The sequence below is a fragment of the Opisthocomus hoazin genome, chromosome 6 (genome assembly GCF_030867145.1).
Source record: "Opisthocomus hoazin isolate bOpiHoa1 chromosome 6, bOpiHoa1.hap1, whole genome shotgun sequence".
Taxonomy (NCBI): domain Eukaryota; kingdom Metazoa; phylum Chordata; class Aves; order Opisthocomiformes; family Opisthocomidae; genus Opisthocomus; species Opisthocomus hoazin.
This window is the reverse complement of record NC_134419.1, coordinates 74,477,595-74,495,440: the sequence shown is the minus strand read 5'-3', so window position 1 is coordinate 74,495,440 and position 17,846 is coordinate 74,477,595. Positions and strand designations below refer to the sequence as shown.

At 40.3% G+C, this 17,846-nt stretch overlaps 1 protein-coding gene across 1 annotated transcript in view; it reads right to left on the bottom strand.

Moving 5' to 3' along the window:
• PLPP4 (phospholipid phosphatase 4) overlaps positions 1 to 17,846 on the bottom strand; it is a 66,825-nt gene that overhangs the window by 24,063 nt on the left and 24,916 nt on the right. The window contains exons 3-5 of the mRNA XM_075423842.1: positions 15,683 to 15,773; positions 11,809 to 11,872; positions 10,129 to 10,253 (exon numbers count right to left, since the gene is read on the bottom strand). Coding sequence (XP_075279957.1) covers positions 10,129 to 10,253; positions 11,809 to 11,872; positions 15,683 to 15,773 — 280 coding nt within the window. The remainder of the gene's footprint in view (positions 1 to 10,128; positions 10,254 to 11,808; positions 11,873 to 15,682; positions 15,774 to 17,846) is intronic.

Sequence of the window (17,846 nt, the reverse complement as noted above, 5' to 3'; positions counted from 1 at the left end):
TCTGTATTGCAGAGTTGCTACTTTTTTTCTCAGAAAGCTTCAGAAGATAATGCATTCAGAAATCATTTACATGGCAAGCAGATCAGAAAACAATACTATGGGTTTTGCTGCTGTTGCAAAGTTATATTTAGATCAGAATTGCCTGTTGGTTGTTGAGCTGAGATATGAAACAGGTCTCTGAACACACCCTTCCTCTGTACACAGTATGGCTTTGGACATTCCTTTAACAGTTTAATAATAAAAATATTAATAAATATAAAAATAAAAATAATTTTAAAAAATTTTCTTATGACTACCCAATAAACAGTCAAAAAATGTGAAAGAGAAGGCAGGTTAAGAGCCCCACAGTCTGAGATCTCTATGGTATGCTCCCCTGAACGCTCTCTGTCACCACAGTTCACAACCTGCATAGCCAGACACAGGAGCACAAGACCGTTCTGTGGCTGGATGCAGTACAGCGATATTTCTGACTGCCAGCTCAGTAGTGTCTAGTTCCTTTACTCTGTTTACCTACTTACTGCTCTGGTGTGAAACTTATGAACATTTAAGGCCATATCTAATCAGAAGGTGACCTGGTTTTAGCAACAGTTTAAGACCCACTAATTAAACTATATTAACATAAACACATAATACTTTTGTAGCACTTTTTTGCTTGCTGTTGGTGGCCTATCCTCATTTATACAGGTGAATTCTGGGTCAAATACTCAGTTAAAATGCCATGGGCCAGGTCTTTCTCCCTCTGATTTAGAGCTCTGTACCCAAAACTTGGTATCACCAACTTGGGGAGATGAGCTGCATTCATATTTTAAGCCAAAATCTTCACAGTTAAAAGCTTGGGGAAATTAATTTCATCTAGTAATTGGAATAAGGCTTCGATTTCTCTGAATTTGTGCTTCTAAAACATGCTTTCCTTGATGGCTGCTTTTCCTGTCTTTTATAGTATCCCTCAGTTTCCACCTCTTCATTCCCTAAACTGCCTACTCGTCTTCCTTCATCACACACACAAAGTATGCTCAACTCCTTCTCCACCTGCAGAAATCTACCTGCAGTCCTGGTAAATGGCGCTTGAAGTCAACTACCAGACAGCATACAAACAGTCTAACAATATCCAGTAAACAGACAGGTGGTCATTCTTGGTCAAAGACTCCATCCATTTACTGCAAAACTGTGGCTTTTTCCATAAAGACCCTCCAAACGGTCTTAGATAAAATTATTTTTTGGCAGTAGTAACTAAGCTAATTGTAACTGACAGTCTCTTTTGTTAAATAAAACAGAAAAAGTAAAAACCTACTGGATACTAAGGCCAGCCTTTCAAAGATTTCAGACCTAAGGAATGGAAATTCGTTTTGGTTCACTTGCTCCACTTCTAAAATTACTAGATTTTAAATGCATTCAGAAAATGAATTTCCTTGCTTTGCATTACAGAGTGCCTTACAGGATTTTCAGAAGACTAGAGCATATATTGTGAGAGCATCTGTTTTACAGGGCACCTCTTTGTCTTCAAACACTTGTTCTACATAGCATCTTCCCCAAGTGATACTATCTGACAGGAACCCCACACCTCAGCTTACCGTTACACAGGGAACTCTCAGCGTGTGCAATTACAACATGCACTGTTGATCACTATGTATCACCTGCCAAGAAACGTATCAACAGGCTTTAAAAGAAAGTATCAGTGATACTGTGACAGCTCCTACAGCATCATCTTGGTCCTTGTATTAGCTGGCAGTCATCTCTCTTTGCACCAGGCCCCACGAATAGTGGAGAAACCAAGAAAGACTCTTAACTTCTCACCTACTGCTGCTCATTCCAGCACACCATGCATCTCTCCCTCCCCCTCCTCACTGTATCTAGTTGTAGCACATAATTCTTTCAGATGTGATCAGAGTTCCTGTGGACAGTTCCACAGTGCAGTAGCACAAAAAATTATGTCCCAAACTCCTTATTAGTATACTTGGTGAGAAAAACAAGCAAATGTGCTGCCAACGATAGTTATAAGTACAGAAAATAAAGTTAGCATGACAGCAAAAAAACAAACTGTGCCGCAAATTATTGGAACACATAATAAATTGCAATATTAAACTGTAGCTTAATAGAGGAGAATCATACTGACATGATGAATTCAGAGCAATTTGAAATGAGACACCAAGTGCAGAAAAGAAATGTCCGATTAAGTGGCTCAGGATTAATCAGAGGGAGGTATTTATCCTAGACTGAACTCACAAACCATATAATAACCAGCCTAATTTTAAGCTGCAGGGAAATCCTGCTAAGATGCTTAAAATTAATATAAGAACGTTTTTAATTTGTCAGGAATCATCTGTATATGGCAATGAACTGATAGACTGTAAATGGTACAAGGCAGCTTTTCCATCTTCATTGTCTATGAATCCATGTGTGAACCTGAAAGATGAAGTCTGTTCCCAAACCGAATTCTGTGAGATGTCAGCGTACATGGGTCCAGGCCAAACCTTCCAAAAACAGATAGAGGACAGCAGATATTCCCAAACTTCATATGCAAACTCTGAACATTTTTTTGCACATGAAAGGTTTGAGAGTTTAACTGAGCTCTACTGTTCAAAACAGAGGGGAGAAAAACCCCAAACAACCTGCAATATTTGATAGAACTACTTTATATTTGTAACATTACCAGGACCATAAAGTGATAAGAGAATTTGCCCCAGCTTACAGCCACCTGACTGGTGATACAGCAACATCACAGCTACTTTAGTGATCATATTCTTTTTCTCTCCTCTGCCCCTCTGTCACGACCACTGCTTCCTCTAGCAGCATACTCGTAGTGTATCAGCTACAGATCTCCTGCAGTTCATTTGTTCCAGTAAAACTGCTGGATTTGAACACGCATCTTTTGCTGCTTCAATTAATGGAGTATGAACACAGGGAGTTTAAAAACCAAAGTCAGCACCAGCTGACAAAGCACTGGCGTGGTTCAAACAAGTCATCATTCTTTGTGAATGGAAGTTCTAATCAACTGTGAAGGGTGACTGTGCTTCTTCCATCCACCCCACAGTATCACAGAATGCTTTGGTTTGGAAGGGACCTTTAGAGGTCATCTAGTCCAACCCCCCTGCAGTAAGCAGGGACATCTTCAACTAGACCAGGTTGCTCAGAGCCTCGTCCAACCTGGCCTTGAATGTTTCCAGGGATGAGGGCTCCACTACCTCTCTGGGCAACCCACTCCAATGTTTCACCACCCTCACTGTACAAAATTTCTTCCTTATATCTAATCTAAATCTACACTCTTTCAGTTTAAAGCCATTACCCCTTGTCCTGTCAGCCCATGCCTTTGTAAAAAGCCCTTCTCCAGCTCTCTTGCAGGCCCCTACCAGTAGTGGAAGGTCTCAGTAAGGTCTCCCCAGAGCCTTCTCTTCTCCAGGCTGAGCAGCCCCAGCTCTCCCAGCCCTTCCTCACAGCAGAGGAGTTCCAGCCCTCAGATCATTTTTCTGGCCTCCTCTGGCCCCCCTCCAACTGGTCCAGGTCTGTCCTGTGCTGAGGGCTTCAGAGCTGGATGCAGGACTCCTGGGGGGGTCTCAGCAGAGCAGAGCAGAGGGGCAGAATGTCCCCCCTCTCCCTGCTGCCTTTACTGCTGGGGATGCAGCCCAGGGGACGGCTGGCCTTCTGGGCTACCAGCGTGCACTGGTGACAGACACCTGCCAAGTATCTGGAAGATAGTTTACTATCTAACCAGAGACGGACAACAAATAAACTTAACTTTTTATATCTCTCACTCCTGGAAAGCAAAAATTTAATCTCCTATACAATAAAGGAATGGGCATGTTTATCACTTCATGTGTTTTAAAACATTTCCCTGTGCTTGGGAAAGGAACTGAGTTTTCACTGGTGAGCAACTGAAATCTGGACTTGTCATCATCTCTTAAAGCTATAATGTATGACTGATGTAAGGAGAACAGCTACATCTGGTATTGTCACTGTGTGCACCTCTCCTAGGACTCTTCAGAGGTCTCAGGGCTTCTTCACTCTTCTTCCTTTGCAACAAATGTAAGCTGCAACACATAAACCTTACGTGCTCTACAGAAATGTGAGCTCTCATAGGGAAAACATGCTCAGTGCTTCTGTTACCTTAATTCAACACGTACTTGACATACAGTCCTCCATTCACAAGCAGAATCAGTCTTCCTAGCGCATGAAAAAACCCTGATGGTTTGTAGGCTGAATACATTCCCTGAAAATTTTAGATATATTCTCTAAACAAAGATATTTACCCAATTATATCAATGGCAATTCAAGACTAAAACAGGGCGTAGGAAGCTGAGTTTCTCCCTCAGGACCCCATGGTAATCATAAAAATTCCAAGTTTTGTCACCAAAATAAACTCAGACCTCCCTGTCCACATGAAAACCGGACAATCAAATACTCACTGCTTGTAGCCTGTAAAAAGAATGGCACACTGTGAAATCTTCCTTGAACTAGCAAACGCATAAAGCTACTTAAAGTAGCAACTGATACTGAAAAGAACCCTTCTGATTTCTTTTCCAGTTTTTAATCACTGAATAGCTGGTCTACCTGGAATTTCTCCACTGGATCTAAACCTGGTATTATAAGCATTTATTTCCCATCCACCTTCTCTGCACAATAACACATTGGGCAATAATTAAACCTAACAGGAGACTTCTACATAATGGTAACTTTTCAACAACAAATATTAAGAATTAGATATTATTGATTTTCAGATAAGTAACACTGCAGGTTCATATTTTGTTTGTGGAAAGATCTTGTCAGCCTGACGGAAATGTCAAAATGACATCAGTCATGAGATAAAAAGGAGGAAATCAATTACAAAAAGCTCTCTACCCATGCCATTAGCATAATGCATGCCTGCAAATTCAGTGATCTTTTCAGCTACCAGCTATGCATGTGGCTTATCCAATTAATTGTTTTGTGTTCACTCACATTTTTCCTCTTATCAATGAGTTTTCATGCGTTGCATTCAGTTAAATACTCTTCATTTATACATTTTCACCAATTGGTATGCTGGGTAATCATTACACTTATTAATTCCAGACAACAAAATGTTTATACTGATTTCTGCATAATTTGTTCTGTTTGTTTCATTAAATACACTAAAGCTGTCTGTATGATTACCCATTTGGTTGTTCATGTTCATTTTTTATCTGCTGCTTGCTGCTTCTGTTTGAATCTTGCTGCCAGGACAGGAGAATGTGAAAGGCCTTTTATCAGTCCATCAGCAGCTGCATTATGTATTTTCCAGCACTGCAAGGAGTGATCCGAGGAAAAAATGTATTCTCACTTCTGCTGCACATCAGCAGGTTGAAGTGGGGAAACTAGAAAAAAATAAATAGAGCAAAGGGCAGTTCCCACCACACTTCACCAAACGTAAGAAAAAGTTTCTTCAGAAGCTCACCACAGAGATGGCTGAATTCCCCTACTCCTTATTACGACCAGCACTTTCAGATGGTGTAACTGGCTTTCGGATGTTCCCACTATTCTCAGGGCCACATTTGAGAGAGACTTGCTTATTATTTGGATAACAAGCTTGCAAAGTACAACCAGAACAAGCCCTAAAGAGTATGTGTGCTTACTCCATGTATTTGGAGAGGCTAGGATCCCATGAGATATCTCCAAGGCAGGCTGCCTGAAGGTTCTCTGCAAGGTAAGTCTACAGAAGACACACAGGAAGGACACAAGCAAGAGAAAGAAACGCTGCGTTTATGATCTTCATAAACATCATCCTTTCAACAAAATTTGGACATAGAGAAGCTGCACAGCATCTTCACAGATTAGGCAGTTTTAAATAGCATAAAATTGCAAATAGGTTAGAAAACCATGCAGATACTAAATATGGAAAACAGACCTGCATTTTGGAAGCATTTTCATCAGAACAGCTACATATAAACCTGAGACTCAGAAACACCTCTGAGCTACTGGACCCAGGCAGGCTCCCAACCCCAAAATGTTGGTTCCCTCAAACAAGACCTACTTGCAGTTCAACCGGAAAAGAGGCAAAATATGCTCCAAACAATCCAGAAGGTCCAGGGATTTTTGATCCAGTGGAACATGCCCTACTAGGTGAATTTCAGTGACATCATTGGAAGTTGGGTTGTGCTTGTGTAGATTCTAAACTCAAGTCGCTGTTACAAGAAATTACCAAGAGCGGTCACCTAACCTTCAACAGTCATTCCAGAAAAGGACAACAAAAGACAGAGCTAGGAGACATGCCAGCTCAACATACATCTTCAGCAGCCACTGCAGGTAGAGTTCTGCTCCTTGTTCAGAGAAAGCAGTAACAACACTGTCTTCATGTGGGTCAACCTCCTGTCCTAATTTGGCCCAAAATGTCTCAGCTGTTCCAGGCAACTGTTGTTTGCATCTATTTGCAAGTCACTCTTTGGCTTTACAAAATGGTTTGCGCTCCTACATTTTTCTTATTTGTATGACATGCAGCCCTTGGCCCAGGGAGATGACAGACATGGTAATTAAAGCCAAGAAAATCATCTGTGCTCTAATAAGGAGAACGCACTCTCCTTCGGGGCACATGTTGACTCTCCAAGTGGAAGACAGGCAGTTCACAACGTTTTTATTGAGTACGCAAGGTCAGGTGAGGCCATCTGGGGGTGTCAGTACCATTACGCTCGTTACACAGCCCAGCACTACATCCTTACAGCACAGCGTTCACAGCACCACCAACGCTCTTGATAAAGGCCTCATTTTGCGTGGATGAGGTTTTAGATCCTGGTATAACAAAGCTTTTGACTGACAGCCTGTCCAAGGAATGGTCTAAGAAAAACTGTTTTGCAGCTGAAAATGGCTCTTGACTGAAGCTTCTAACCTCTCTTTACAAGCTGCCTGGCAGCTTTTACTTGTGATTTATTTTCTTTATGTGTTCAAGAAAAAACCAAACTGTAGTGGGCCACTTGTAACTATCACTCCAAGAGAGCTAATATAGTTTATGCTAACTCTCATTCTCCCCACTTACACTTCTGCAGCCATGAAAATAGAAAAAAAACTAAACACAAACAGTAACAGAAACAAAACCTCTTTTTTTGGTGCTGCTGCATGAATTCCACAACAAACAGAAAAAGGATGACAGAAATCTGAAGAATGGAACTCCTTCATTTTACCTAGCAGCAATCTTCTGCCGAAGGAAGGGAGAAAGGAGCCAAGAAAAAAGATCTTGGACTGAGTTTATAGAAGGAAAGTTTGCAACTACCTACATGTCAAGAAGGCAGGAAGGACAGCTTTTTAAAACTGAGATAAGAGGATAATTTTTCACAGGGAGTGGGAGGTAGAGGAGGTATAGTTCATACATTACACAAAACAAAATACTGAAAATGTAGAATTATAACAAAATTTCTGAAGGTGAATTATTATATTCTCAATATTCTCATTGCTTCACAGGTCCAGGAAGGTAGTAGAATGTTGTGTTTCACATAATATCTTTTGCTTTTCACTCATCAATCTAGTGAAGGATGAAGTAACAGCAAGAAAAAAGATTATCACCACAACTATAAACTATTCTTGACAAAACAATACTGACAATCCTGGTTATCTCTAAATAATTTTGCTATACAGAAGGAGCAGAGGTTAGCACTGTAAGATCATCAAATTAAAATGGTTTCCTTCTCCATTGTAAGACTAAAACACGTACTGATTTTAAGGCTTCAAAGAACATAGTCTTGTCAGAGACTCAGATATCACAACATCAGGATTCAAATAGCTAAGTACTTCAAGCTGCTGCAGAATTGCCTCACTCTAGCATACACTTACCAACAGATAAAAATTTCTGCATATATAATATCTTTTCATTCTTATTGCATTGTAATAAAAGGCTTTGTAGTGGGAAATATATTCAGCTCAGCCACATTCTAATGAAGTCAGTCATGGAGAAAGCTGTTCTCATAATTTTCATCTAAATACACTAGGCCATCGTTCAGCTCCAACTGAATTTTGTGTGAGCTGCAGTAACATAACTCAGTGGTTATAAAACCAATACCAGTTAAAAGTAAAACCCCAGTATGCATTCTATGGCTGCCCCACTGGCACAGGGACAAAGCTCTTCGCTGTGTGACAACAGTCTCGGTAAGGGAACTAGGATGTGTGCCAGAGCTAAGTGGAGCATCCTACACATACAGGGTTTCTAGTCTGTGCAAAACCAAAATCACATTGGGTGTCTTCTGCAACTCACACTTTGCAGCTGCGGAGTAAACTGTTGCATTTTTGGTAAAGGAAAGCGACCAGCTATAACACTTGCCGAGGGCTAATCTGTAAATTCTAGTACGTCAGTGTATACATGTACTTACATTAAAACTTTGTTGTTATACAGGGATGAAATGCTTAACCCGGACGATTGCAATTAAGTGTGATGACTAGATCTGAACACAGAATACAAATAGCAATAAATACCACTCGTTCTAAACGACATACAATACATTCCGCTATTGCCTCTTTAATATAATCGAAGCTTATAAACAAAATTTGAGACAGCTAAGTTAGTTTATTGTTTAGGACTATAAAGCTTATAACATATCCACAAACATCCACTACTCCCTTATCTGTTTTTGGGACTCAAACAGGAAAAAGGGAGCAAGATCAGCTCAGAATTTCATTCATCTCATTACCCAACTTGTTTGCAATATATAATTATGCACAAATAGACAATCTGAAGTTACTACTTTAAAAAAAGATCAGAAAAACAAATTCCAGAGATACAACTTACTCATACTCAATTAGCAGTTCTCAGAAACAGAACAGCACAAGGCAACAAAAAATTACTGCCCAAAAAAACAAAAACTCTCACAACAATTAAGTTATTTTACAGATGAAAAGAAGCTTTAATAGATGTGTGACATAAAATACTCTAGAAGCCAGCTCCTCAAGACAGAGAAAGGAACCTTTGTAAACATCTGAGTTAATACAATTAATTAAATCAGACATACGAGTTTTCATAAAGCCACCTAAACATCTGTCAGGATACAGCATAAGCTAGGAGTAACTGATCAAACCGTCAGACCTAGACTGAGGACCACCTCAAGGCCAAACGGAGTGGTAAGTGACTGCTGCCCTAGGAGCAGACAACAAACCACAGAAACTCCAAACTGTGCCAAACTTGCCTCCATTTCCTGCCCCCCTGCTCCTCTATGTAAGATACTATTGATATACCTGTTGCCCTGTCACGTGCTACCTCTGTCCTGTCACGTTGACAAAAAAGTCAGGATGTTCTACCTACTCCCCTCTGCTTGCTTGAGCTGGGGACAGAGCTACAATTTACTCTTGCCTGTGCCCAGGCAATGCACTCCAGTGGCAGCAGACATCTGAGTATGGAAATGTAAGAACCCCTCAGAATAAAGGTCCACACAGACCAGGACCCTTTCTTTAGGCACAGCAGGCAGTGGATACTGTCAAAAGAGTAAGAAAACAGGGAATGAAAGCATCGTCCTTCGACTGGCATATTACGATAGCTGCTAGTGCGATAGGGACTTCTTGATCTTGACTTTGTACCCAGTTCATCAGGATGAACAGCACCCAAATGATGCAGCACGATCACTGTACGTTCCTTTCTACCCCTTCCACCTTCAAGCACACAACTTCCCATGACGAAAAGCACCTCACTAATGGACGGACAGGGTTTTTTAATGAAACCTTAAAGATAATAGTTGAACTGTCTTTGTGACTTGAACTTTGGTTTAACAGACCTTGTACTTTAAAGATATTAACTAGATCTTGTCAAAACTATGCACGACAAACATGCCCTGTCACATTTCATGTTTCAATGGAATATAACAAAATAAATATTTACTATCTGCAGACAAAGGTTGGATACAGAGGTCTGCATTAGGGAACAAATAGCCCCTCAGAACCACATCGTTTTCTTTAATCTTGAGTAGTGCTCCACTCTACTGATTGTCCTGCTATGGCTCTCGGTGAAGTCAGGTGGTTCTCAAGGTAAAGAAGTGTCACAGGCTCACAACTTTATTTCCAGAAGGAAATTTGTGGGAGTAGTGACCTAAGGCAGCAGTCCAGGTCCCTCCAGCAAAAATCAGGTTCACGATCTAACAAAAAAAAGAGCAATTCCAAAACATAGCTACAACAGCTTTTTACAAAAGAAGCACTGCATTTAAATGAACTTACAGGAAGAGTGGATACTCGGAAAGCTTTTTCTGCCTTCAGACACCAGATCTGGATCACCTGTGCAGTGCATTTCAGAGTTCATTACTCCATCTGGAAAGCAGCGGTAAAAGAAATCGGGACGCGGTCTACAAAAAACACCATGGATATTAAAAATATAAAAGCTGTAGTAACAAATAAACCTCAAAGTGATTATTACATTTACTGTTTATTGCATACAGAGTTCATTCCCTCCTGCCTTAAGGCAGCAACCGAAATCACAGAATCATTTCGGCTGGAAAAGACCTTTACGACCATAATGTCCAACAGTAAACCTAACACTGCCAAGGCCACCACTAAACCTTCCCCCTCAAGGTCACTTTATTTTGCAGCCAGGCTCTCTCAGGGAAGCTTCCAGTGAGAAGACATGCAAGCAGGAGTTGTCTCTGAAAACAAAGGTGCAGTGTTACTCTTGCCTAGAGCAATCAATCCTGCACAGCACTTCCAGTGACAGCGCAAAGTAGCGTAGCAACCCCACAAAGCTGCTCAAGTCTTGCTGATACATCTAGCTGAGAACAGGACTACAACTTGGGCTACAAGACTGGCACAAGAACAACCACCAAATTCTAATGCCAGCCTTGATGCTGACTCTCTAAGTGTATGGAACAAAACTCCGAGTTTCCTTTGACCCAGCACTGAGCTGAAGGATAGCACGTGGGTTTGACTGGTGTCGTACTGATCCTGAGCTAATAAACCATGTAGAGAAGCAGAGTGAACGACCACAGATTCAGAGACAAGCTGGCAGAGCAACTAGCTGACTTGGAGTGCAGGCAAAATGAGCTCATGTCTGCCTGAAGAAGGTGGAGCAGACATTCTTAATTACATTTCAAAAGCACTTTTAAAATACAAGTGCCAAGTACCATTATTGTCAGGGCATCAGTACTAGCAGAGAGGGTTCATCAGAAACCAAGCGCAAAGACCGCTTCCTCAATGCTGCAAAACAGGTGAACAAACAACGCAGCATTGGACTCTATTAAACAGTGTATGAATTCAAGTCAAATATAAATTTTTCAGCTGAAATTATTCAAAATTTTGATAAAGAGCCAAATATACCTAAAAAAATTTATTTACCAGTGAATTTTGTTTGCTAGCATTTTTCTGAGCCCTTCATTCAAATTTACGCTTTCCTGAAAAATAGTCTACCTAGGAGTCCACTTATTGCTTAGCTCCAAGGCTTGTTCTGCCATGGAGCTTGATGTTACCTGGAAATATCACATTCGGTAACACACTGCCCACAAAATGCAGGCACTAGGTTATATAGAGACTCAGTTGATTCCTATTTAATCAGACTAGTGGCACTGGCATCTGAACTCCCACATGCTGTGACTCTTCCTTTATGTGTTGCCAATTTAATGAACTGATCTCAGCTCAAACCTTTTCTTTCAAACTCCTTGTTTGTCTGGATCTGCCAACCAGTCAAACAAATAACAAGACACAAGGGCATAGACTCCTACCACAGCTGGATGTCACATAATGAAGTTGCACAACACCTGCACCAAGGAAAGGACAGCTTCACGGGGCCCCATTCTAATTCAATGTGCTCTGGAGCAGCAGCTACTTTTTATTAAGATGTATTGTATTTGTCAATCTGTCTTCATTTCTCATAACAGTTAAAGCTATTATTTATAACATGACAAGACTTACCTTCCCACTATTAATTTGATAGTATTTGTGCAGACGCCGTTCAGTGCTAGAGCCAAGGAAACAGCTACAAAACAGAATGAACAAACAGAACAATAGTAACCTAAATACCAAGCTATAAATTGCAGCATTACAGCATTTGATTTACAGACCGAAACCTTTACTGGACTGAAAACTGAATGATCTTTGCAGCCTACTGTTTTTCTTATCACCCAGACCAAGGACAGAACCCAGAGCATCACAACAATCACAACTGACTTTGTTCTGCTTTTACTCTGGAGAAATCTTATTTCTTTATGCAAAGCCAGTTTCCCTATCATGCCATTTGCACAGGCAGAAATCATCAGACAGAAAAAATTATTAGAGGATCCAGTACCGTGCTTATCAGTTTTGTAATTTACAAGATTAAAATCTTCTGCTCTTTGGGTGAAGGAGAATTGCTGTATAGACCTATATGTACAAGATATATACATGTCTCTGTGTATTTATGTACGTGTATATAGATGTGTATGTATGAGGCAATCCAACAGTCCACTTTCAGGCTAAAGAATTGCCATTTGGCTAAAACTAGAATTGGATGAACTTTTTATTTTTCTTCCACAAGGATGTGGATGTTTTGACTAAAAAACTTGACATTTTCCCCTTACATTTGTTCCCAGGATTAACCAATTTTCCTTATAAAAGTGGAGTAATAAATAGGAACTGTCATACTAGCTATGACTGAATCATCTTTTTTATTTGTACTTGCATGCCGAGTCCCTAGACTTTCCAAAGAACCTCATCTAAAGCCTGTGGAGATCTCTGCCTTGATTTCAGCGGCACTTGGATCCAGTGCACGCACTCCTTTAAGATTAAAACTGATTCAATGTTGCGGCCCACACTGTAGCTCCCTGTTACAACACGAGCCACTGAATTTTATTTCCCATCAGAAAAAAAAACTATCAGGCAAATCTCTGATTTCCAGCAGAACAGTTACAGTAATATAACTTTTCATTACGACAGCTACACGAGCTATTTTCTCATTGGACTGCTGCCCCAGATACAACACTCCAGCAGCACTCATCCTGTCTCCATAAAATCTTTGCCTGAGGATATCATAGATCACAAAAATGTGTGTATTATAGGATCTATTTTTCTTTAAGTTAAATAAAGGTCCTCCATCAAAGCAAAAACAAGGGTTTCTCAGACTATAGCAACAGCTGCCACCAAAAATAAAAGAACAAGTCAATCCTAGAGACACTGATATTGTTCAAAAGTGTCTTCCACTTTTAACACCTATGTTCACAGTGACCACTCAATCCCATGCTCTCTTTTTCGTCTCAATTGTTTTCTCTCAGTTATTTATGGTGGTTGCATGGTGAAATGAAATTTTCCGCAAAGTCAAATGCATATGACCAGCTATGTCTGTGCACTACGTTCTCCTTTTTAAAAAATCGGAGATGTAGAGATATCCACTTTCTGAAACACGCGGTACAGTTTACTCTTTTCATTGAGCATTGTCTTGATTGTTCATTGCATACCTGACTGCACCATGCTTTCACTGTTGGATATTCCTTGCAATGGCAACCCAAGTATCAAATGACAGTGTGAATGTAAGATGACAAACAAATTGCATTTGCTCTCATTTTGTCCACTTCAGGAAATATTCACATTGCCTACCAAAAGTTGTATAATCTAGACAGTAGAGAGAGGTAGGCACTTCCAGGGGAAGGACTAAGGGCACCTAAGTTAGGAAGCTAACTACTCCTTACCCTAGATGCACTGAATCATCTTCTTTATATTAATGGCTACATGAGGGGCAAGGCATTTTCACTTCTTTTTAACCTTTGATCTCTTTTACGTGTGATGCCTAAAGAAATTTGCCTTTTGGAGGACTTCCTCATCATTCATTATGAACATTATGTGCCAGATCTCAGCAAATCAGCGAAGCTCCACCGCATCTTCACATCAGCTTTACATCACCAGACACATTAACATACTGAATCATATTAATGTACAGTACACTTAAATAAGCCACAAGAACTTCCACACTTGCGGCACACACTGAACAGGGATACCCTGCGGAACAGAACATCAAGGCTGGGGTTTCCTTAAAGTCTGGGTAGCAAGAATACTGGGGAAGCTGTCAAGCTTTCTCCTGGACATTACAGAGGGAATCATAACAGAAGGCAACAACAGCATAAAAAATGAACGTCTCTTTAGAACAAAAAGGTGAGAATAAGTGATGTAGAAACTAATCCAAAGCTCCTTTGCTTCTTCCACAACAGAAAGTGAAACTCAGCACTATGACTGCATGCATTTATGAATCAGTGTAATTTTTACTAAATGGACTTGTCAGTAAAATACCATTAAGGCATTTCTGAACTTACTGCAAATGACTGGCAGCAGCCAAAACAAAACTGGGATCTTTTCACACTTCTGTTACAATCATAGAATCATTAAGGTTGGAAAAGACCTCTAAGATCATCAAGTCCAACCATCCACCCAACCCCACCATGCCTGCTAAACCATGTCCCAAAGTGCAATATCTACACGTTTTTTGAACACCTTCAGGGATGGTGACTCCACCACTTCCCTGGGCAGCCCGTTCCAATGCCTGGCCACTCTCTCAGTAAAGACATTTTTCCTAATATCCAATCTAAACCTCCCCTGATGCAACTTGAGGCTGTTTCCTCTCGTCCTATCACTAGTTACTTGGGAGAAGAGACCAACACCTACCTCACTACAACTTCCTTTCAGGTAATTGTAGAGAGCAATAAGGTCTCCCCTCAGCCTCCTCTTCTCCAGACTGAACAACCCCAGTTCCCTCAGTTGCTCCTCGTAAGACTTGTTCTCTAGACCCCTCACCAGCCTCGTTGCTCTTCTAATGTTAACGTATGTTACAGCAACTGGAGAAAGAACAAGCTATGGGAACCCAGCCTTGTCTAAAATAACTTTTCAAAGGCCATTAAATAGATCCACTTACATTCTATCTAGCTAAGGCAAGGCTCAGTATCAGTTTGACCTTGCAATCTAAAAGCCAATAAATTAAAGTGCAAATTAGCCAATAAAACAGAATTTCAGAATTAGGCATATTTCAAACATACTGCCAACAAAAACATTTGCAGTTCTTCGTGCTTCAGAGTACCCTCCACCAGTAAAAGCACTTTAGTCCATTTTGATCTCTGGCAATATCCATGTAAAAAGGATCTCGGCATATAGCATGAAAAGATCTCAAAAGATAGGCACAGCCAGAATTAGCTGGAACAGTTTCAGACTTGCTATCCCCACTGTCTACCTTCTCCTCTCCTCAAAGCAGCTTGCTACAACTATAATTAGACCTCACCCATAACACAGCCATAGCAGTTCACAGTCCAGGATTAAGTACACATCTAACTCCACTGGCAGTTTAAGATGAAACATCAACTTATGATCAGAAAAGCTGAGCCATGAGCACAGATTTTGCAGTGGGGAACAGTAAACTGCAGGAGAAGGTCAGAGAAAACAATGAGAGGAGTCATTTCCTACACTAAGCAGCTGAGTCCCACAGGACTTTCCAGCCAAACCCTTAATTTAGAATAGCTGCAAGTATAAGTAAGAGCTGAGTAACAGATTGGCTGTGAGAGAAAAATACACACCTGAACAGTCTCTCAGATGATCAGTCTTCTTTGCTGATTGAATTCTGGCCTTTGCTAGCTAGATTGCGGAATTAAGGCACAGAATTTGTACATTTAGAAACATATATAAAAACAAAGGCTTTGGTGAGATGACTCGCAACCATAATTGCAGTGAAAACTACCGTAATGGACACAGGTTTTCTTCAAGGCATAGACTACAACTGGAATCAATCTCTGAGACCTATCATACATTTTCCATCTTGAAGTATGACATACATTACCTAAGAAAGCCTCTTTAATTTCAGTCTTGTCTGTTCGACGGATTATTTTCACCACAAAAATGACCGCTAGTGGCGTAAGGAACGAAATTGCCTGTAAGAGATAACAAATGTCATGTGTGAGAGCATCAACTCCTTTTCAGTCCAACTGATTAATAATTAGTTCCAGTTAGCTCCATTTAAACCGGAAGGCTGAATGATCTTCATCAAACTCCTGACCTTAAGCAAAGTGGGATGATTTGTCTTTGCAACTACAGGGCAACGAATACATTAAAATTGTAATATAGCTGTGGGTTATAATTCATTTCTAATTGCCTGGAGCTGCATTTAAAATGTCAGCTTCATAACTGAAAACACAACAGTCTATAAGGTCCACAAAATTCATACATGGATCCATACAGATCTTGTACATTTTTTCCACACTAAGCATTGCTCCAGAAGGCAGCCCAGCCAGTCTGTGCTCTCATTAGGACCTTTTTCAACATAACAGACTCCAGCACCAACGTCCTGACATTTTAAAATACACTTTAATTTACTTTTTGGTTTCTTTTTAACTGTCCTTGAATGCATTGAGAAAATCATGTCTTTATGATTCTTTGGTTTACCAGTGTGTGGATGTGGAGCGAACTGCTTGATTTTGCTCAAAACCAGAAAAACAACACCTGAACATCTACAAGTATATGAATTGGTTAAGCTGAGCCATATTCTTTTATTGTCAGTGCTGTAAAACGGGATTATTCCTACAAGGAACCTGAAATGGCATCTGCACATCAATGCGCATGCTTGATTTCCACCAACAGCATCTCCACTATCATAGTGCAATTTGGACTATGGTTGATGATTCATCATAAATGTGCCAGTTATCCAAAAAGCATCCTACTTTGAACAGTATCTGTATACCATAGTGTGTCCTCCCAGAGCAGGTATTTATTGTCTTTCTCCAGAGAGACCTATCTGTTTCTCCCAGGCACAATACCAGGGAGTTTTTCGTTAGTAGTTTGCCACGGAAACTATGATTTTGCTCCCAACTGGTTCTTCCATCATCCCTTCTGACTCAGACCTTCCATTGCAGAAGTAAAAGGCAATTTGTAGGCCATCTAGTCCATTTATGCTTCTTGCTGTTTCTGGCCTAAGTTAACCAATTCCTTTCTGGAATCTACAAACCTCTTCAGAATCACATTTGTTCAAAAACAAATCAAGGTCTTTCAAAAAGCATTTATTCTCTCAAAGAAAAGTGAAAATCACTGTTTTAAACAAGGTGAAATTAAGCTATATATGGCACAAGGGACACCAGGGCTTAAGATCACACTATCATTACTGAGGCTGAACAATGCCTCAGTTCTTAAACAGCTTCACTGAAATGAAACACAGAGACAGGACAGACATGGTACAATGGAAGATGTGTGACTCTCTTCTTTTTATAACACAGATTAATCCCAGGCTGCATTTTATGCTTTTAGAATATCTCAGTAGGGAAAAACATGAAAATGCACTATATTTGTTATTTTGGTAGTACATCTTGGACCAGATTCCCTTCACCTGCATCTGCAAAATATTCTCTAACTTTGAGAGGCATGCAGATTAAAACACAGCCTGGAGTCTGCTCCCCTTTCTTACATTCAGAAAGGCAGGCACCAGGTTCTGTGCACCATTCAAAACTCTCAAAATCAGTTAAAACTCACTTCTGTCTACAGTGTGTGTGAGATTGAAGTTAGAATGCCTGTGCCACATTACTGCTCCTGAAATGTTCACTTCTATCCTCAGCAGTAGTTTAATTTCTGCATTCAGAAACAAAGTGTGAAATCAAAAAAGGTTAAAGCAAAACCTAGAACTACTAGTTTCATTCTAAAAATTAAGGATTGCCACAATGAAAGAAAAGAAGAGATATCTGCATTCCATTGCTGAGGAACAAGTAGAAATACAGCCAGGCTGACAGGCTTATAGCGGTGGTTTAATAGAGTTAGAAATCTTTTGAACAAGCAGGAGCAGCAGAAAATATCAACAAAAAATAGAATTCAAGTGGAAGCTTGCTCCAAACCACTTCACAATCAATCTTCAAAAATCTGGTAAAACTGCAGACTTCCTGATATATCACAACCATATGGATTTTTCAGAGAGTTGAAGAACTATTCATGTTTGCAGCACATTGCTGTTCCTTACACCAAAG